The sequence below is a fragment of the Brachyhypopomus gauderio genome, unplaced genomic scaffold (assembly GCF_052324685.1).
Source record: "Brachyhypopomus gauderio isolate BG-103 unplaced genomic scaffold, BGAUD_0.2 sc64, whole genome shotgun sequence".
NCBI lineage: Eukaryota > Metazoa > Chordata > Actinopteri > Gymnotiformes > Hypopomidae > Brachyhypopomus > Brachyhypopomus gauderio.
In genome coordinates, this window is record NW_027506885.1 from 1,737,017 (window position 1) to 1,759,822 (window position 22,806).

General features: G+C 45.4%; 1 protein-coding gene and 1 long non-coding RNA gene across 2 annotated transcripts in view; one reads left to right on the forward strand and one right to left on the reverse strand.

Moving 5' to 3' along the window:
- arhgap24 (Rho GTPase activating protein 24) overlaps positions 1-22,806 on the forward strand; it is a 129,650-nt gene that overhangs the window by 6,059 nt on the left and 100,785 nt on the right. The window contains exon 2 of the mRNA XM_076988933.1: positions 17,623-17,822. Within this exon, the coding sequence (XP_076845048.1) occupies positions 17,634-17,822 (189 nt within the window). The 5' untranslated portion in view covers positions 17,623-17,633. The remainder of the gene's footprint in view (positions 1-17,622; positions 17,823-22,806) is intronic.
- Positions 12,246-14,524, reverse strand: LOC143490290 (uncharacterized). The gene is made up of 3 exons (XR_013124918.1): positions 14,397-14,524; positions 14,151-14,240; positions 12,246-12,788 (listed from the first exon to the last, which is right to left on the reverse strand). It is a non-coding gene; the product is annotated as an uncharacterized LOC143490290 (long non-coding RNA).

Here is a 22,806-nt window from a genome sequence, read left to right on the forward strand (position 1 = left end):
CACGTACTCAGAACCCATAATGCCTGCATAATGTTCATTTCTTATTTATTAACTCTGGCCAGGTTTCCTATTTGTACTGGTTTTGGGATCAGTAGCCAACAGCTCTGAAAAACTGGAAATGACATGATACAAATATAAAATGCATTCACAGTCTGCTTTATTAGCTGTGTCATAGACTCATTTGTGCGGAGTGTGTGGGGTGTGCGGAGTGTGTGGGGTGTGCGGTGTGTGTGGGGTGTGCGGATACAGACTGTACCTCATCATTACCCAGCTGGTATGGTGAAGTGGTGGTGTAATAGTGGTGCTATCACATTATAAAAGCTACAGGAATACAAATGTGTGTGTGTGTGTGTGTGTGTGTGTGTGTGTGTGTGTGTGTGTGTGTGTGTGTGTGTGTGCTTCTGCCCTTTACCCTAATGTACGTGTGTGTGTGTGTGTGTGTGTGCTCAAACCCTTCACCCTAATGTAGGTGTGTGTATGTGCGTGTGTACGTATGTGTGTATGCGTATGTGTGTATATATATGTGTGTGTGTGTGTGTGTGTGTGTGTGTGTGTGTGTGCGCTCATACCCTGTACCATAATGTTGTTCATAAACATTTTTATGACATTTTTGCTGGACCATTTTACAAGTCTGCTCCTGGGTTTTCCCAGTATTCCCAGTATTCCCAGTTTGCCTGGCTTTGTGTGCTTTGTGCTCCTCTACTTCTTCTGCTCGGCTTAAAACTTTTCATGGCCATTTTAGGCACTGGGTGGCCATGTAGACAGCAGCTGTCACATCGACATGCAGACACGCAGACAGACACGCAGACAGACGCAGTCAGACACACAGACAGACAGGTGGCTGTAGTATTGACACAGATGTGTCTGTCTGCCTTGAAAACACACACACCCACACCCACACACACCCACACACACACACGTGTGTGCGTGTGTGTGCGTGTGTATGTGTGCGCGTGTGTGTGTGTGTGTGTGTGTGTGTGTGTGTGTGTTACTGGGCTGCTGAGTGTGTTTCCTGTGAGTATGATACTGGGTGAGTTCAGTTGGGACTGGAGTCTGTAGGATTTACACAGGAGCTCTCAGTCCTGCAGGAGAGACCAGATTAAAACCGTCATTCAGTCGCTCTACCCTGTTTCTTCCACACCCACGTGCCATAAACAATCACCCCAGAGACGTCCCATGCTTTGGGTAATAGCTCCCTTTTAAGCAGCTATCCTCGTAAGAGTGGAGAAATTACTTCCATCTGGAGGTGGTTTAGGGTGCTGTAGTAAATTAACAGCCAGTCTATGGTAGGAGTCCAGTGGTGCTCTGACTGCTCTGCTAATCTGCTAGTGACTTCCGACACGGGTATAACATACATGATCACCAGGCCCAGCTGATCAAGGATTCTGGGACAACTGGACAATTAGAGGCTAGTGTGATGTGGCTGAAAAGCCCTGGCAAAAGACTGGATCTCCAGGAGCAGGTCTATAACACAGCTGGGTTGGTGCAGGTCTACAATGCAGCTTGGTTGGTGCAGGTCTATAACACAGCTTGGTTGGTGCAGGTCTATAACACAGCTGGATTGATGCAGCTCTATAACACAGATGGGTTGGTGCAGGTCTATAACACAGCTGGGTTGGTGCAGGTCTATAACACAACTGGGTTGTTGCAGGTCTGTAACGCAGCTATATTGGTGCAGGTCTATAACACAACTCGGTTGGTGCAGGTCTGTAACACAACTGGGTTGGTGCAGGTCTATAACACAGCTGGGTTGGTGCAGGTCTACAACACAGCTTGGTTGGTGCAGGTCTACAACACAGCTTGGTTGGTGCAGGTCTGCAACACAGCTTGGTTGGTGCAGGTCTATAACACAACTGGGTTGTTGCAGGTCTAAGCATCGCTGGGTTGGTGCAGGTCTAACGCAGCTATATTGGTGCAGGTCTATAACACAGCTAGGTTGGTGCAGGTCTATAACACAGCTGGGCTGGTGCAGGTCTATAACACAGTTGGGTTGGTGCAGGTCTATAACTCAGCTATATTGGTGCAGGTCTATAATGCAGCTGGGTTGGTGCAGGTCTATAACACAGCTGGGTTGTTGCAGGTCTGTAACGCAGCTATATTGATACAGGTCTATAACGCAGCTGGGTTGGTGCAGGTCTATAACACAGCTATATTGGTGCAGGTCTATAACACAGCTATATTGGTGCAGGTCTATAACACAGCTGGGTTGGTGCAGGTCTATAACACAGCTATGTTGGTGCAGGTCTATAACACAGCTGGATTGGTGCAGGTCTATAACACAGCTGGGTTGGTGCAGGTCTATAACACAGCTATATTGGTGCAGGTCTATAACACAGCTGGGTTGGTGCAGGTCTATAACACAGCTGGGTTGGTGCAGGTCTGTAACGCAGCTATATTGGTGCAGGTCTATAACACAGCTATATTGGTGCAGGTCTATAACACAGCTGGGTTGGTGCAGGTCTATAACACAGCTATATTGGTGCAGGTCTATAACACAGCTATATTGGTGCAGGTCTATAACACAGCTGGGTTGGTGCAGGTCTATAACACAGCTATGTTGGTGCAGGTCTATAACACAGCTGGGTTGGTGCAGGTCTATAACACAGCTGGGTTTGTGCAGGTCTATAACACAGCTGGGTTGGTGCAGGGAGGGGCTGGTGTTTGTAGCTCCTCCCACGACCCAATTCATATGCAACCAGAGGTCTCTCGCTCTGCTGCTGTAATTCTCATGACTCTTCAGACCAATACAGTCGGCTGTGGAGAGCCCATGAGGTGGAGATGATGGTTGTCTCCACCCTTTCACCCATTTACTTTCCCAGCAGTAAACAGACCAAACAGAGGCCCAGGCCAAACACAGAGGGTAACTCTGAGAGGCGGGGCCAGCCACATTCCCATGCTGAGAGTAAATACTCGGAGATTATGGCAGCGGCTGCGTTGTGAGACCACGCCCTGACCTCTCCCCATTGGACGCGCTGGATGAGAAGGGGCGGGACAAGCGTGTGACGAAACATATGACATAGATCTCCACTATCTCCAGCTCAGGCCTGGGGCCCTTCTGGGTTTGAAAGCATCCAGTGTCGACAACGTCTGTACGGGGTCTTAAATGGAATGTGACCATCGTTCATAAGAGCCTTGTTTGTGTCACACACACGCGCAGGCACACACACACACACACACACACACACACACACACACACGCATACACACTAGACGTCCTGTTACGCTTCTGCAAATCCCTCCAGAATATTCCACACACGAGCTCCCCAGGCTCCTCAAGGCTTCACCTCTGAGATACATTACCCTCCTGATCTGGGTTAAATATAATCTCACATCAGCTGCACCGTGGATCAACCCACCCACACCTGCGTCATTTAACAATGGACACGATCAGTCCTTCCACGGAGTCATGGAACAGAAATATCCACTCTTCCTCCTTCTATTTTAACCACTTCCACATTTATACTTGCACACAGCTCAAGGAGACGCCAAACAGCCCTGAATCAGGAACGTAGACGTAGTTTTAATTTAACCTCCATCTTGGTGTGTACACTAGTTCGGAGAGGTCAAATGTAATCATTCTCAGAAAGAAAAAAAAGTGATTATGCCTGAGTGAAACAAGCATTAAAGAAGAGGGCACATGACCAGCCAATGGTCCTTGAAAGCACGTTGATAATAACGAGGCCTTTAACTCGGACTCCCTCGCTGCCCTGGGTGCTCACTGCTGCTGCCTTTAGAGCCTTCGTGTAATTAATATTGTGTTTAATCGGTGGAGGTCCAGGCAGCTCGGCGTGAGATCTGAGGCTGTCTCTCTGTCTCCTGGAGAGAGAGTCTGGGAACACTGGGGGGGGAGGTGATGGCGTTTGTCAACTCAGCTGTGGCTTTTTAAACAAGAGACAGAGATGCTGTTTGCCCACTTCTAGTGGATGTGTTTCACAGGCTTGTTTCTAATTTTAGTGATTGATTGAGAAAGAGAGAGCCATTAGTTTGGCCAGCACAAACAAAGTGTGCATGTGCAGTGTGTGTGTGTGTGTGTGTGTGTGTGTGTGTGTGTGTGTGTGTGTGTGTGTGTGTGTGTGTGTGTGTGTGTGTGTGTGTGAGTGTCATTGGCTGCAGTGTGTAGCACTCTGTTGGAACACATAGCCCAAGTGGGGTTAATCTTCAGCTGTTCAGACAGATGAGGTAACTAGAGCGTCCTGCTCTAGGTGAAGTAGGGTGCTCTACTGCTCTAGGTGAAGTAGAGTGCTCTAGTGCTCTAGGTGAAGTAGAGTGCTCTAGGTGAAGTAGGGTGCTCTACTGCTCTAGGTGAAGTAGGGTGCTCTACTGCTCTAGGTGAAGTAGGGTGCTCTACTGCTCTAGGTGAAGTAGTGTGATCTACTGCTCTAGGTGAAGTAGGGTGCTCTACTGCTCTAGGGAAAGTAGGGCGCTCTACTGCTCTAGGTGAAGTAGTGCTCTACTGCTCTAGGTGAAGTAGGGTGCTCTACTGCTCTAGGTGAAGTAGTGTGATCTACTGCTCTAGGTGAAGTAGTGTGATCTACTGCTCTAGGTGAAGTAGGGTGCTCTACTGCTCTAGGTGAAGTAGGGTGCTCTACTGCTCTAGGGGAAGTAGGGCGCTCTACTGCTCTAGGTGAAGTAGGGTGCTCTACTGCTCTAGGTGAAGTAGTGCTCTACTGCTCTAGGTGAAGTAGTGCTCTACTGCTCTAGGTGAAGTAGGGTGCTCTACTGCTCTAGGTGAATAGGGTGCTCTACTGCTCTAGGTGAAGTAGTGTGAGCTACTGCTCTAGGGGAAGTAGGGCGCTCTACTGCTCTAGGTGAAGTAGTGCTCTACTGCTCTAGGGGAAGTAGGGTGCTCTACTGCTCTAGGTGAATAGGGTGCTCTACTGCTCTAGGTGAAGTAGGGTGCTCTACTGCTCTAGGTGAAGTAGGGTGCTCTACTGCTCTAGGTGAAGTAGTGTGATCTACTGCTCTAGGTGAAGTAGGGTGCTCTACTGCTCTAGGGAAAGTAGGGCGCTCTACTGCTCTAGGTGAAGTAGTGCTCTACTGCTCTAGGTGAAGTAGGGTGCTCTACTGCTCTAGGTGAAGTAGTGTGATCTACTGCTCTAGGTGAAGTAGTGTGATCTACTGCTCTAGGTGAAGTAGTGTGATCTACTGCTCTAGGTGAAGTAGGGTGCTCTACTGCTCTAGGTGAAGTAGGGTGCTCTACTGCTCTAGGGGAAGTAGGGCGCTCTACTGCTCTAGGTGAAGTAGGGTGCTCTACTGCTCTAGGTGAAGTAGTGCTCTACTGCTCTAGGTGAAGTAGTGCTCTACTGCTCTAGGTGAATAGGGTGCTCTACTGCTCTAGGTGAATAGGGTGCTCTACTGCTCTAGGTGAAGTAGTGTGAGCTACTGCTCTAGGGGAAGTAGGGCGCTCTACTGCTCTAGGTGAAGTAGTGCTCTACTGCTCTAGGGGAAGTAGGGTGCTCTATTGCTCTAGGTGAATAGGGTGCTCTACTGCTCTAGGTGAAGTAGGGTGCTCTACTGCTCTAGGTGAAGTAGGGTGCTCTACTGCTCTAGGTGAAGTAGAGTGCTCTATTGCTCTAGGTGAAGTAGGGTGCTCGACTGCTCTAGGTGAAGTAGGGTGCTCTACTGCTCTAGGTGAAGTAGAGTGCTCTCGTGCTCTAGGTGAAGTAGAGTGCTCTCGTGCTCTAGGTGAAGTAGGGTGCTCTACTGCTCTAGGTGAAGTAGAACACCTGCTGCAGGTCAGCGGGGGCGGAGACAGCCAGTGGGTCAGGTAGAGCTCCACCCTGCTCTGAGTGTCATTGGTGGAACGGAGTGAAGTGTGACCGGCATCTTCTATGACCGGCATCTCCTTACTGTCAGGTGTGCAGAGATGTTTAGACTTCTGGATTCATCTGTCAGCTATGTGGTGCTTCCACATGGTGGAGAAAGCAGGAGTGGTTCTGGAGTGGTTCCGGAGTGGTTCTGGAGTGGTTCTGGAGTGAAGGTGCCACCTTCTCACTGGACACACATGCCTGGAATGTGCTGGCAAAAGTGACAAATAATGTAATCTTTTTAAATTGTTCCAACAACTTGGAGAATAAACATGTTTATTGTAGCTCTACGGTCCAGTCTCAACTCTATGGTCCAGTCTCAGCTCTATGGTCCAGTCTCAGCTTTACGGTCCAGTCTCTGCTCTACGGTCCAGTCTCAGCTTTACAGTCCAGTTTTTGCTCTACGATCCAGTCTCTGCTCTACGGTCCAGTCTCAGCTCTACGGTCCGGTCTCAGCTCTATGATCTGGTCTCAGCTCTATGGTCTGGTCTCTGCTCCAGGGTCCACACTTCTCTGTTGTCCCTGGCTGGACGTTAATCTGACCAGCTGTCTTCCATGTGGTCTCCGTGTGTGTAACAGGGGTCGTGAGAGTCCTGATGACTGCAGATGTAGTGGGAGGTTATGGGTCACTGAAATTAACACACTCTGTCAGTCACACTCCACGGCATTTACCATTGGTCTGTTTAAGATCACATGACCACTGCTGAGCAGAAGTGTCACTGACATGATAATGGCATAGTAGTGGGGGTAACACACGCACGCACACACACACACACACACACACACACACACACACACACACACACACACACACACACTGTTTATTTGTCTATGTATTTGTAGACTAAGTGGCTCCTTTGGAGCAGTTCTCAGCGTCACATGGGTTTCACACTCAAATTACAACAACAAATACAGAGTGAAACCTCTTTTAATTCTGTTTTAATGCCAGTTTTCACTGTGATTGTTCCATTATTATTGTGACCTGCTCACGATGCAAATCACACGACCAACCGTCACCTCATCAGTCTGTGGTGCGTCTTTCGTTTCTGATGATAATCAATAAGCCTCTTAGACGCAGGGGCTGATTAAAAGCCGTCAGATCACTTCTTTGAAACCCCAGCATCCAACCTTTCTGACACACACGTAAATGCATACACACACACAGCGTCAGGCTTCATTTGTTGTTCTGGCATTGGCCTGTATGTGTGTGTGTTTGCGTGTGTGTGTGTGTGTGTGTGTGTGTGTGTGTGTGTCTGTTGTGTGAGACTCTTTTCCATTACAATGAGCTGCCTCTCACACAGCCGTCTTGGACAGACATTCCGGGTTCACCCACACTAGATGTGAATGATTGGAGACACAGTCGTGTGACGGAGCTCATGGAGAGGAGACGTAGCTTCTGAAACATAAACAACCGCGTGAATCTCTCCTCCAGCAATAGACGCCCCATACCCTGTAAAACCCCTTACCTCTTTATACCCCTTACCTTGTAACACCCCTTACCCTGTTATACCCCATACCCTGTAACACCCCTTACCCTGTTATACCCTATACCCTGTAACACCCTATAACCTGTAGCACCCCTTACCTTGTAACACCCTTTACACTGTTATACCCCTTACCCTGTAACACCTCTTACCCTGTAACACCCCTTACACTGTTATACCTCTTACACTGTTATAACCCATACCCTGTAACACCCCTTACACTGTTATACCCCATACCCTGTAATACCCCTTACCCTGTTATACCCCATACACTGTGACACCCCTTACACTGTTATACCCCATACCCTGTAACACTCCTTATCGTGTAACACCCCTTATCCTGTAATACCTTTACTCTGTTATACCCTATAACCTGTAACACCCCATACCCTGTAACACCTCTTACACTGCTATACCCCATACCCTGTAACATCCCTTACCCTCTAATACCCCTTACCCTGTTTTACCCCATACCCTGTAACACCCCTTACACTGTAACACCCTTTACACTGTTATACCCCATACCCTGTAACACCCCTTACACTGTTATACCCCTTACCCTGTAACACCCCATACACTGTATTTACCCCTTACCCTGTTATACCCCATACCCTGTAACACCCCATACCCTGTATTTACCCCTTACCCTGTAACACCCCTTACCCTGTAATACCTTTACTCTGTTATACCCCATACCCTGTAACACCCCATACCCTGTTATACCCTATACCCTGTCTGCCACAGGAATCTCTCAGACACCCTCTACTGTGTCTTTGTAGGGTGTAAACAGCACTCCGTCTTGATAACGTCACTGCTTGTTATATGGAACATTGACTCTCCCTGGGTTTAGCTGCCTCGGGTCATTACAGATAGGAGTTTTAGGCAGGCAGTGTGTTGGTCACCCTGCAGAGCTGCAGGTAGCAATGATAAATTGGCAAGAAGTGTTGGCATGGCTCAGTGCACACCTGTCTGAGAAAGACACACGCCATACATCAGAAATAGGGTATACATCCTCACTCTCACTGAGTGTGTGTGTGTGTGTGTGTGTGTGTCTGTGTGTGTGTGTATGACTCGTTTCTGTCTGTCGTGTCACACCAGATAGCAGCCCCACACAGCTTTGTCTGCATGCTCTGATAAAGAATAAATGGGTCTTTCCAGTATAACCCAACACAAAATGAATCAGATTTGTGTTGTGTGTGTGTGTGTGTGTGTGTGTGTGTGTGTGTGTGTGTGTGTGTGTGTGTGTGTGTGTGTGTGTGTGTGTGTGTAAGAGATAGCATGTGTTGGATGAAATGTGTTATTTTCTGTGTATGCATGAGTGTTTGCATGTGTGTGTACAGTATGTTTAAGTGAGATTTGCATACAAACGTGTGTGTGTGTGTGTGTGTGTGTGTGTGTGTGTGTGTGTGTGTGTGTGTGTGTGTGTGTATGTTTGTGTGTGTGTGTGTGATGACAGTAGATCATAGGTTGCTCCAAAGTCTTACCACTTTTCACTTGTTGGACTCACATATGGAACATAGAGCAGGAAGAACATCACACTCACACACACACACACACACACACACACACACACACACACACACACACACACACACACACACACACACACACACACACACACACTGAGTCAGGCATTCAGCTCTTACTCTTTTCATAAAGGGGAAATGGTCCCTAGGCTCCTCCCTACAGGACCATTGAACACACCCACAACTATCTGCTCACCCAGTCAGGACACTGTGGGTCCTCACCTGAACTGCCACTCACCTGCTGGGCTCTGGAGTCCCAGAGCGCCCCACTCAGGCCGAGCAGGGAACAACCTGCCAGGTCTACAGGAGCACAGCAGAAATAATAATAGGATTCACTGCCCGAACACGGCCCAAACACGGCCCGAACACGGGCCGAACACGGCCCGAACACGGCCCGTCACACTGCAGAACCTGCAAAAGCAGTTTAAAATGTTATCTGAAAAAATATGCGCTTGTGTGTGTGTGTGTGTGTGTGTGTGTGTGCGTGCGTGCGTGCGTGCGTGTGTGTGCGTGTGTGTGTGTGAAAGAGGTTGCAGTCTGCATGTAATGTGGTTGTAAGGGTGAGAAGGAGAGAAGAAGAAGTTCTTGTTCTCTGCCATCATCACGTCGGAAGATCAGTAATGTGAGTCTGAGAGGGAGACAGCCAGAGACAGCAGACCCAAGCAGGCATGCAGTCTCTTAGGAAGCTTAACAGGGTTTCTGAGAGAGACAGAGAAGCTGGGAACGAAAGAGAAGTAAAAAGGAGTAGAGAGAGAGAGAGAGTGAGAGAAAGGGAGAGATTGAGAAGCCAACTCCTACATGTTCATGCTGAGATTTAGTTTACATCCTGACCTCTAAAAGTGATGAGAAAAAGAGAAATCTCTATCCTGCTCATACAGTGCTCACTCTCCTGAGACGTGTCACGCTCAGGTGAGGCAAACACATCCCTGAGTAATCTGTCCAAGGTTGGTGGAGATTAGAACGCAGCTTCGCTACCCACAGTGGGAAGGTGAGGAAGCAGAGTAGGAGCAGTAGTGTGTGTTTGTACGAGGAGGTGTGCGAGGATCCGAGCAGTAGTGTGTGTTTGTACGAGGAGTTGTGCGAGGATCCGAGCAGTAGTGTGTGTTTGTACGAGGAGTCATGCGAGGATTCGAGCAGTAGTGTGTGTTTGTACGAGGAGGTGTGCGAGGATCCGAGCAGTAGTGTGTGTTTGTACGAGGAGTTGTGCGAGGATCCGAGCAGTAGTGTGTGTTTGTACGAGGAGTCGTGCGAGGATCCGAGCGGTAGTGTGTGTTTGTACGAGGAGTCGTGCGAGGATCCGAGTGGTAGTGTGTGTTTGTACGAGGAGTCGTGCGAGGATCCGAGCAGTAGTGTGTGTTTGTACGAGGAGTCGTGCGAGGATCCGAGCGGTAGTGTGTGTTTGTACGAGGAGTCGTGCGAGGATCCGAGCAGTAGTGTGTGTTTGTACGAGGAGTCGTGCGAGGATCCGAGCAGTAGTGTGTGTTTGTACGAGGAGTCGTGCGAGGATCCGAGCAGTAGTGTGTGTTTGTACGAGGAGTCGTGCGAGGATCCGAGCAGTAGTGTGTGTTTGTACGAGGAGTCGTGCGAGGATCCGAGCAGTAGTGTGTGTTTGTACGAGGAGTCGTGCGAGGATCCGAGCAGTAGTGTGTGTTTGTACGAGGAGTCGTGCGAGGATCCGAGCAGTAGTGTGTGTTTGTACGAGGAGTCGTGCGAGGATCCGAGCAGTAGTGTGTGTTTGTACGAGGAGTCGTGCGAGGATCCGAGCAGTAGTGTGTGTTTGTACGAGGAGTCGTGCGAGGATTCGAGCAGTAGTGTGTGTTTGTACGAGGAGGTGTGCGAGGATCCGAGCAGTAGTGTGTGTTTGTACGAGGAGTCGTGCGAGGATCCGAGCAGTAGTGTGTGTTTGTACGAGGAGTCGTGCGAGGATCCGAGCAGTAGTGTGTGTTTGTACGAGGAGTCGTGCGAGGATCCGAGCAGTAGTGTGTGTTTGTACGAGGAGTCGTGCGAGGATCCGAGCAGTAGTGTGTGTTTGTACGAGGAGTCGTGCGAGGATCCGAGCAGTAGTGTGTGTTTGTACGAGGAGTCGTGCGAGGATCCGAGCAGTAGTGTGTGTTTGTACGAGGAGTCGTGCGAGGATCCGAGCAGTAGTGTGTGTTTGTACGAGGAGTCGTGCGAGGATCCGAGCGGTAGTGTGTGTTTGTACGAGGAGTCGTGCGAGGATCCGAGCGGTAGTGTGTGTTTGTACGAGGAGTCGTGCGAGGATCCGAGCGGTAGTGTGTGTTTGTACGAGGAGTCGTGCGAGGATCCGAGCAGTAGTGTGTGTTTGTACGAGGAGTCGTGCGAGGATCCGAGCATGTGGACCGGAGCGGATGGGAACGAATGGGAGCAGAGGGAAGGCACGACTTCACCAGTGGCGCTCATGGGTTCATCGTCATGGCAGACAAGGGTAACAGTGCCCCATCCAGACAAACATCAGAGGGCCTGAGAGAAAAAGAACACTGAGAAACACAAAGAGAAAAATAACACTGAGAAATAGAGAGAAAAATAACACTGAGAAACACAGAGAGAAAAAGAACACTGAGAAACAGAGAGAAAAAGAACACTGAGAAACAGAGAGAAAAAGAACACTGAGAAACACAGAGAGAAAAAAACACTGAGAAACACAGAGGGGAGAAAACACTGAGAAACAGGAGAAAATACCGAGAAACAGAGAACATGATAAAATAAGAAACAAAAGAGAATGACAAAACATTGAGAAACAGAACGAATGCCAAAATACTTAGAAAGAATGATAAAAGAATTCTTGGTAACACTTTCTATGAATCTGGTATCTATAATGCATTATAAGGGCATTTATAAACACCTATAAAGCATTCATAAGGCTTTATAATGTTTGACATAAGCATTTGTAACTGTCCATAAGTGTTCATAATTACACACATAACATGTTATAAGACTATATTATAAGGCTTTATAGCACTATAATGCTATTAAGTGCTATAATCCCCTATAATATATGTATGTTCCTGTTCTCTTGAATGTTGGTGAAACCAGCATCATAAAGCTTAATAACAAATGCTTTGTTTATTCTCATAATTCTTTATAAAGATCTACTGTGATTACCCCATTTTCACTGGCATACTCTATAATGTTCATCAGTATATTTAAAATAAAAATGACTTTGTAAGTGCACATAACATTTAATGAACATTTATAAGCACTCCTTACAGACTGTAGGTAAAGTGATGTTATTGATCAGCTCTATATTAACTTCTAACTACTTATGAATCACTATAAGTGCTCTTCACAGACTTTAAGTAAAGTAGGATTGCCATATGTATAAGAATGCCTAAACAGAGGACATTGACTAAATCTTTGGACATTGAACATGGGTTTATTTGTTGTCAAATGTACAGTTAATAAAAAAACAGCATGTATGTATAAATATGCAACTTTGATAAAGCAACTTATAAAACATACTACATGCCAATATCAATACATATAAATATACAATTTCTCTACATTTTATTTTATCAGTAACAAAACTAGACAGACATGAGATGTTCAGTGCTGCAAAATTCAGAATGCTTATCAAAACTATTTCATTAACATTGACTTTTATACCATGTTCCCACTCTATAATCTTTAGGTATTCTTTCAGAAGTTTTGTGTTTCGGTTTGCTCAGTGTCGCCACACATCAACCTTGAATTTTTGCCAAGCCCGCTCCAGGTGCTGGGTGTGGGCCCTGGTAAGTGGACGTACAAAATGTCTCTTGTACTGTATGGTGATCATCAGTAATATTACTGGTTCCTCTTCTCACGTAGCGCCTCACAATAGGTAGCAGCTGCTCACTTGACCTGCTGGAGACGATTTTCAGTATGGGCTTCCTGGTGGTAGCACTCACTTCCAGAATTCCTAGCACCCACTTCTTGCTCCGTCGCCAGACAGAGCCTACACGTCCACGGTTATACTTTAAAAAGTATGGAAAATAATTCATAAAAATGAGGAACCTTTGAACAAAGGATAAATATTAATGGTGTCAACTGAGTAAAAAATAATCTGATTAACAACATTCTGATATTAATCACTGTTAATCACACCTGTTCTTTTTAAGACTTAAGCTTTTATAGTGGATATTTAAATGTATAGCAAATGTATTAATGTACAGCTGCTTTGTGTCAACCTCAGTTGTAAAAAGTACTATACAAATAAATTTGACGTGACTTCACTCACTTCAACATTTTAATATAAATGTCTATATATATTTTTATTGCATTTGGCAGACATTTATGACACATTCAGTTATCAATAATAACTATTATTTAAACATCCTTTTATGGATCTCATACTTGTGCTAATTTAATGCATTATTGTTTACTAACTGAAGTAATTTAATTAGAAAGCAAATGAAAATGTGTTCTGTGCCCATAAGGTTATTGCACATTTTATGCATTTAAAAAAATATTACTCAGCAAATAAACAGTACTTGTGCACCAAAATAAGATATTCACTGTCTGGCCACTTCATTATGTCCACCTCCTTGTTTCTACACTCACTGTCCTGGTATCACCTTCATGTATCATATAGGAGCACTTTGTAGTTTAGTTACAGACTGTAGTACATCTGTTTCTATGTATACTTTATTCATCATTCATCACAGACCAGTATTATATGGGTGGATCATTCTCAGCACTGTAGTGATGCTGACATGGTGGTGTGTTAGGGTGTGAGTGGATCAGAAGACACAGCAGTGCTGAACTGAGAATCGTCCACCAACCAAAAATGTCCAAACAGCATTCTGTGGGCAGCATCCTGTGACCACTGATGAAAGACCAGCAGCAGATGAGCTATCATCTCTGACTCTGACAAGCAAGGTAAAAGTGTTTAGAGTGAACTTTGAGTGGATACAGTTTTTAAATATTCCAGCAGCACTGATATATCTGATCCATTGGGCCATGTGGGGGTCCTGAACATTGATCAACAAGGTAATACAGAAAATCAGATGTACAGTCTATAATTGTACATCTAAAAAGTACACCTATACGATAAGCAGAACTAATGAAATAGACACTGAGTGTAGAAACAAGGAGGTGTACACACAAGGTGGGTATAACTACATTCTTTGTAGAATTTACTTTCATCTATCATCACAAAATGGTGTGGGCCACCAACACGCAGTCTTCCACGCTGACGAAGTTTTGTCATCCCTGAGATGCACACTTTGAGCACAGACATGTTGCCATGGTAAGAACATTGTTATTATTACTACTTAATTCAACTTTAATTGGAAAATCATTTGAAGTGAGTTTAAACAGGACTGTAACATTCTTACTTTTCTCAGTGTGGATGTCATCTTGGTGAGAGTTCTGCTACTGCCTGCAACTCCATCCTCAATAAGATCCATCTGTCTCAGTCTCAGTCCCTGAGAAAATCTTTACATTTTATATTCTGTAATTTGTAGCCATACTGTTATTATAGCTGCTGTTCATTAGTATTAATAGTCAAATAATTTCTTAGTGACCCTTAAATTACAAAATATATTTTCTATATTTTATACAAAGGAAATACAATAGCTTACCTGTAGATGAACTCTATGTGCTGTAGAAGAGATAACCGGGAACGAAAAAACATAGACCCTTTCGGACAGAAGAGGTAACATCGGTACGATGATGCGCATTTCTTGTGCAGCACCTAGCAATATTTGTTTGGACAACCAAAGCAACAAATCTTATGTGAAGTAGTTTACACTGAATGCAACACACTACAACGCATTTAACGTCCATGTTTTAAAAACAACCATCAAAATCTCACCATTGATATCCGTCTCCCTGGGACCGTTTGTGTAATTTCATTTTTTTTCTTGCATGAGTTGCATCTCATTGCTCTGCGCAAAATCTCTTTTTTCTGCATCCATCGCACAATTTTGCATCTGCTTCGAAGGTTATCCTGTCCTCGTAACAACCCAAGAATTTTTCTTTTAATTAATGACATCTTCCAAGCCACTATGAGCTGTTCAGAAAACCTGTTCAAATTTTATCTATCCGGAAATCGCTCCGTTCCCGCGTTTGACCTGGACGATCTGGAGTCACGTGATACAGCGCCGTACTGTACAGAGTAATTTCAGACAGGGAGAGTAAAGAAGAGCTTTTCCCTGCTACAAAGAGGTATGTCAAGGTAACGATATTACCTCGTTAACACCATAACGATGTTTGGCATTTTATTGTGGCATGTAAACTATGTAAACGTAAAAATCTTGTTCTTTAATCTTACCTGTAGCAGAGTAAACATTAGCAGCTGTAAGTGCTAGTTCATTAGCATACACCATTGCGCTGCTAGTTCAACGATTAGCATAGCCAGAACGCACTGATCCTTAGCTAGGCAGATAGCAATAGGTAGCATAACTTTGGTTAGTTGAATACATGGAAATGTAGCTGTCTATAAAATAGACCAACACAACATGCATGGAAATGTATTTAAATATGGAACAACCGAAACAGCCGTTTTATTAGCTACTAATTGCAGTTTAGTGTTACCTTATGATTTAACTTTATTCTCCTAGATGGATAATCGTGGACGGAATCAAAAAAGCCTATCTCCAAAACATGTGATGCAAAGTCATGTACTTCTGACGTGACTTCAAGCAAAGGATCTGGTATTCAGTCACCAGAACCAGTGGGAACACTGGTTGGCCAAAAAGCACAAATGGGGCATACTCGGAAACTGCTCCATGATGTTAGAAAACGGTATAAAAGTCAATGTTAATGAAATCGTTTTGATCAGCATTCTAAATTTTGCAGCACTGAACACCTGATGGCTGTCTAGCTTTTTTACTGATAAAATAAAATGCAGAGAAATTGTATATTTATATGTATTGATATTGGCATGTAGTATGTTTTATAAGTTGCTTTATCAAAGTTGCATGTTTATTCATACATGCTGTTTTTTTTATTAACTATGTACATTTGACAAAAAATAAACCCATGTTCAATGCCCAAACTTGTGATTCCTGTACTCCTCTGTTTAGGCATTCTTATACATATGGCAATCCTACTTTACTTAAAGTCTGTGAAGAGCACTTATAGTGATTCATAAGTAGTTAGAAGTTAATATAGAGCTGATCAATAACATCACTTTACCTACAGTCTGTAAGGAGTGCTTATAAATGTTCATTAAATGTTATGTGCACTTACAAAGTCATTTTTATTTTAAATATACTGATGAACATTATAGAGTATGCCAGTGAAAATGGGGTTATCACAGTAGATCTTTATAAAGAATTATGAGAATAAACAAAGCATTTGTTATTAAGCTTTATGATGCTGGTTTCACCAACATTCAAGAGAACAGGAACATACATATATTATAGGGGATTATAGCACTTAATAACATTATAGTGCTATAAAGCCTTATAATATAGTCTTATAACATGTTATGTGTGTAATTATGAACACTTATGTACAGTTACAAATGCTTATGTCAAACATTATAAAGCCTTATGAATGCTTTATATATGTTTATAAATGCCCTTATAATGCATTATAGATACCAGATTCATAGAAAGTGTTACCGAATTCTTGAATGAATTAAAGAATGATAAAAAGACTTATGTGATTTTACGCATGCCAGCATGACTGCCAAGCTTTGCCCAAACTGAATGTCACACACGCAGCCATCTGAGGCCATGAGTGGTTACAGGGGTTACATGAGTGGTTATTACAGCAGCATGTAGGAGTCCTGCCTCTCCATCCTCCTCCTGATGTGACAGGAACAGTCACTCTCCTGTTGGGTCGTCCCAACTGCTGAGGGAAAGATGTGTGTTTCTGATTATACTCCCAGAACTCACATTGTTGTTTTGTATTCTGTTCTAGTCACTCAGTTAGTTAGTGAGTTAGATAGTGTATCTGATCCACGGCTGTGTTCCAATGCTGCAGGGAATCCACTGTAAAATGCCAGAGCAGTGTAAACTCCAGAGCAGTGTAAACTCCAGAGCAGACTAAAGGCCAGAGCAGACTAAAGGCCAGAGCAGTGTAAACTCCAGAGCAGTGTAAAGGCCAGAGCAGTGTAAAGGCCAGAGTAGAGTAGTCTTACTGAGGTTCTCAACACCTGGCATTTCTGTTGGGGTGGGCTTATTAGTTTGGTTTATTGAGAGAGACAGAGGGAGTGAATAATGTTCTCCTCCAGTGTAGGGCAGAGCACAGGTACTATACTCCCCTGGTTAGTGCTACACTCTCTGCCCCTCCCTCTCTCCCTCTCTCCCCCTCCCTCCCTCCCTCTCTCTCTCTCTCTCACTGTGTTGAGTGCTCAGGTGTATTTTCCTCCTGTTGTTTCACTAACATCCCTCCTTGGCCAGTCCCTCCAGTGGTTTATGGGTTTGTTTAGTGTGGAGTGACACCTTTGTGTGGATATGGTGAGGGGGAGAGGCTTCATGCTGCTCTGAGCTAAGAGGATAGGGCTTGTGTGTGCGTGTGTGCGTGTCGTGTGTGTGTGTGTGTGTGTGTGTGTGCTGAGATGTTTACCTGCCCACCTGTCCTAGTTAGTTTTGCTGTTGAGTTTCCAGCTTCAGCCAAAAATATCAGCCATAAAAGGACTGGTGTGATTTAGACGAAGTAGAGGGGGCCAACAGTGAGTGAGTGAGTGAGTGAGTGAGTGAGTGAGTGAGTGAGTGAGTGAGTGAGTGAGTGTGTTTGCATTCAACATGTGCACATAGTGGTTCAACTGACTGAGTCTCTCTCTCTCCTCTCTCTCTCTCTCTCTCTCTCTCTCTCTCTCTCTCTCTCTCTCTCTCTCTCTCTCTCTCTGTGCAGTTGTGAAGGACATGGAGGAGAGTGTGGGTGGGGGAGGGGGCAGCCCCCAGCACGCCGCCCCCTCCGACAGACAGAAGATCCTGCGTTGTGGTTGGCTGAGGAAACAGGGCGGCTTTGTCAAGACGTGGCACACGCGCTGGTTTGTGCTGCGTGGGGAACAGCTCACCTACTACAAAGACGAGGAGGAGAACAGGACCTTGGTGAGTCCCGCAGAGGTGGGGGGGGCAGGACTTTGGTGAGTCCCGCAGAGGTGGGGGGGCAGGACCTTGGTGAGTCCCGCAGAGGTGGGGGGGGCAGGACCTTGGTGAGTCCCGCAGAGGTGGGGGGGGCAGGACCTTGGTGAGTCCCGCAGAGGTGGGGGGGGCAGGACCTTGGTGAGTCCCGCAGAGGTGGGGGGGGAAACAGGACCTTGGTAAGTCCCGCAGAGGTGGGGGGGGGGGGGGGTGGGCAGGACCTTGGTGAGTCCCGCAGAGGTGGGGGGGGGGGGGGGGATGAACACACACAAACACTGCACTGTTTCTAGTCCCAGTCGTGGGGGTTCCATGCTCTGTGTAGATAATCCAGATAATTCCAGATAATCTCAAGAAGGCTACACACAAAATAACATACATATATACGCACACAAACACACACACAGTGACCTGCTTTTTACCTTTCAAAAGAAAAAAACTTTTGTGCAGACCTGTAGCAGACACTGCTCTGAGCTCTTGCGCTAGAAACATCTGCTTTAAGATGGTAGCCACTCTGGGTCTTTAAAAGATGTACAGGTCCTCTGCTTTTGATGAGTTTCTGCTTCCTCCTGTCAGCTTGCTTGGTGTGTGAAGTCTGTCGCACAGTCAGTGTCCTGGTAGTGTGTGTGTTCAGCCCTACAGGCCGACCCCAACTCCATAAGTATTAGATGGCACCATCTGACACCACGGTTTGAAGTTAAAAGTTGGTGGTGTCCCACCACAGGACATGGTACACCTGTAATTAGAAGACAGAACGCTTTGAAGTGCTTCATGTGACCGGGGGCCACTCATTTTCCTGCTAAGCCACCTATAAAATGATGGAGGCCCCTTTCAAACACCCCAAGGGATCCTGAGATCAGTGGTTTTCCAAACATTGCGCCTCGGTCTTAGCTAACGACTCCAGCCCCGGAGACCCAGCTCCACTCTGCAGAGATAAACCCGTCTGCCCCATCATAAAGATCACTCTGATGACACTGCTCCATATATCCCCAGGCTGGTCCCACAATGCTGCAGGTCTCACACAGCCAGCAGGTCCTGCATATGAGCTACAGCCGTGGAGACACTGAGGCTTGTTGAAAGTGGCACTACAAGAAACCTTCGTCTAACTCGTCGTTCTTAAATTGCCCCATTTACCCACACCCGTGGGTTTTAAATGCCAGCCAGTGTGTTTATGGTGGTGGTGAGTCTGTTATGGGGGTTGCAGGTGCCCCAGCCAGACCACATGACCACTGTGGACCAGGAGCTGTGTGTGTGTAACTACAGAGGGCGAATGTTGAACGTTGGTGAGTGTTGGCAACCTTCCCCATCCCCAAAACCCCTTTCATGGTCTTGCATAAAGAATCAGAAACGTGGCGTTTGGAAGAAGCAGCGTGTGTGAAAGCCATCCAGGCGCGGAGCAGTTGTAGGGACCGGTCCATGTTTCTCTGGGTCTGGTTTCTCCTGAGGCAGCGTTAATGTCTTCCAGTCATGAGCAAAGCAAACAGAGAACTAAACAAGACACACACACACACGAGCTCAAGGCTTTGATGGCACCCTAACAAAAACAAAGTCGTCTCAACATAAAAGTGCTGTTTTTGCATTTCCATATTGTTTGATCGCTGGTTCACAATCTGTTCCATATGGCTAAGATAGATCTCAGCAACGCAACAGATGTCATGTCGTCTCTATAGCAACAGATTGCTGTTATGTGAAAAAGAAATTTTCACGTGGAAAAACCCCACTGACACCACACCAGAGAGATTCAGCAAAGACTCAGACCGTGTTTTGACTAACATTTTTGTAACTAAGGCCTGACAAAGAATCAAACAGAAGGGGGAGGAGAGAGAGAGAGAGAGAGAGAGAGAGAGAGAGAGAGAGAGAGAGAGAGAGAGAGAGAGAGAGAGAGAGAGTAGGAAAGGGTGAGTAAAATGTGTTTTTACCAATTCTGTGTCTCATTTAATGTTCAGGACATCTCTTCAAACAGAGAAATCTCACTTCTCTCTGTACATTTATACAAGTCTGTTAGGGATGAAGAACGAGACATTTCAGCATTAGTTCAACTCAGAGGGATTTGGGCTGTGATATACAGCCTGTGAGTGAGACCCCACAGACAGGAACAGACAGACAGACATGCATGGCCTGTGAGTGAGACCCCACAGACAGGAACAGACAGACAGACATGCATGGCCTGTGAGTGAGACCCCACAGACAGGAACAGACAGACAGACATGCATGGCCTGTGAGTGAGACCCCACAGACAGGAACAGACAGACAGACATGCATGGCCTGTGAGTGAGACCCCACAGACAGGAACAAACAGACAGACATGCATGGCCTGTGAGTGAGACCCCACAGACAGGAACAGACAGACAGACATGCATGGCCTGTGAGTGAGACCCCACAGACAGGAACAGACAGACAGACATGCATGGCCTGTGAGTGAGACCCCACAGTCAGGGACAGACAGACTTTCTGCAGCCATATTTAGCAACGGGCTAATGAAAAACACCCCGTGAGTCACGGTGACAGCAGACAGGGCGTCTCCCTTTGGCTTCTGTTGCCCTAACAGCTGGATGTAGGTGCTCTGGGTCAGAGCAGCGGTGGGGCAGAACAGGGCAGAGATACCCCTGGGTGGAGTTCCCCCAAACCAAGCCAGAGGCAGAGGACGTAGGTGGGCTGAGGCGGGTCTGGCCGGGCGGGTCTGGCGGGTCTGGCTGGTGGGCTAGGCATCCCAAACTGCCCCCGAGCTCTTTCTGCTAATGCCATGAATCCTGATACCTGCCCCTCATGTCTGATACCTGCCCCTTATGTCTGATACCTGCCCCTCATACCTGGGTAAACATGGTTATTATCTTAAGAAGATGTCATGAGGGAGAAGGACTGACTGGGGAAGTTAAGGAGAGGTCACGCTCGTTAGGTTAGAAACACCAGGGATTAAATACACTCACCCAGAACACCACACACACACACACACACACACACACACACACACACACACACACACACACAATTCAGAATGCCACAGCACACACACATACACGCACATATGATTCAGAACACCACACACACTTTTTGTCTCTCTCATTTACTCCATAACATACACAGACATCTCACCCAGATCTCAGAACACCATAACATACACACACACACACACACACACACACACACACACACACACACACACACACACACACACACACACACACACACACACACACACACACACACATGCCTGCACATGCTCACACAAAAAAAAGAGATGCTGTTGTCTTTGTAGTGCTCAGATCACACACAGGATCATCTCTAGATTAAAACTGAACAAATTCAGCAGGAGCCTTAGAGTAGCTCAGACATCCTCTAGAGTTCTCACAGCTAGAGAAGAATAATCAATCACCAAAGACTGAATAATCAATTACCAACCAAAGGGATCTCATACAATCTGTGATCCAATGTTATCATATTTTGAAAACATTTGAATTTTCAGTTGTGAAGGAACATCAGAAACATGCATTATACACCTGGACCTGTTCTACACTGTAAAAATCAACACAGGCATAAAACAGCTTTGAGTTTGTAAAGAGCCGTTTAATATCAATGAACTGAGCTGGTAAACAGTAATACATCAATGCAGAACCACTGAAATTTTTATATCTTGGGATCTGTGACGGTTCCCAGTCATCCAGAACACTGAATGTGGAGTAACTGCAGCTCAACGAGTCCATGGTGGTCTTCAGGTGGAGTGCATGGAGCCCCTCGTGTGAGTGGAGTCTTCAAGATACCACCATAACTCCACATCTGCAGCGGGGATCGTAGGGAAAGGAGGGAGGTCAAAGGTCACACAGCATCCCCACTGAGCTCCCTGATACAGCTGTAACTGCTCTAATGAGCGCGCTTTAGCTCGGAGAACGCAAGGCTGATTCGCATGGAAATTCCAAAAACTAATTAAAACATTATAAAATAATTAAAATAATTAAAATGATAAGAATGAAATTAATTACAGATTAAAAGTGAAATGCCCAGAGTGTTAAGCTAAAACCTGATGACCAGATGACGGCCAATCTCACAGCAAACCTCCTCAACAGGTCATAACGTTGCATCAAAAAGTTTCTTTCTTCTAATGTTTCTGTTGTTCCTTGTTTTCCTTCAGCTTCCTCAGATCTCTGCACTGTAAACCCGGATTTTATATCTACTCAACTGTTTAATTTCAATGTACATAAATATTTAAGTTTTGTTGCATTACTATCAAATCTAAGTATATTGTACTCATATTTGCACACACTGAAATTTACTAACAATTTTAAGTTTAATGAACTGAAAATTTAATGTTTTCAACTCATCAACTTAAATACTTTATTGTTGAACACCCGCAAAGATGTTGTTAAACTCCGCCCACTCATTTTACCTCGGATGGAGAAATTCGGCGCCATTTTCCTCTTGAAGAAAGATGAACACGGTGAGTGTTATTTATTCAGTCTTATTGAAAAAGGTTTAATTTGATTATGTGAAATGCATTATGTACAATAAAACACCCTCTGAGGTTATATACGTATAAAACCTTGATGCCAGGGACCGAATAACAAACGTGTTGAGGTGATTAGCACAGTTAATGTTAGCATACCTAACCTAGCTAAGTTAGCAAACTGGTAGCGATAGCTAGCTAGTTAGCGCTCCATAATTTGACAGTGAAGATTAAAATAAATGCATAACTACATCAAAACAATACTTGTCTTCAAACTAAGACCAACGTATGTTTTTATACGCTAGGGTCTAGTGTTAAGGTCTTTCAGTTTTAAATGGTGCAGCATTTATTGGCGCCAGAATGGAACAGCACCGCAGTTTATTGTGGAACAGGGAAAAACTAAATTGGTGAACGTCAATTTCTGAAAAAAAAAAATGTTACCAGCATTTAAAAGGATAGTAATGTGATTTTGATAGCCTAAACCACTGTATCAAGGTGTATGTTGTATTATTAAGC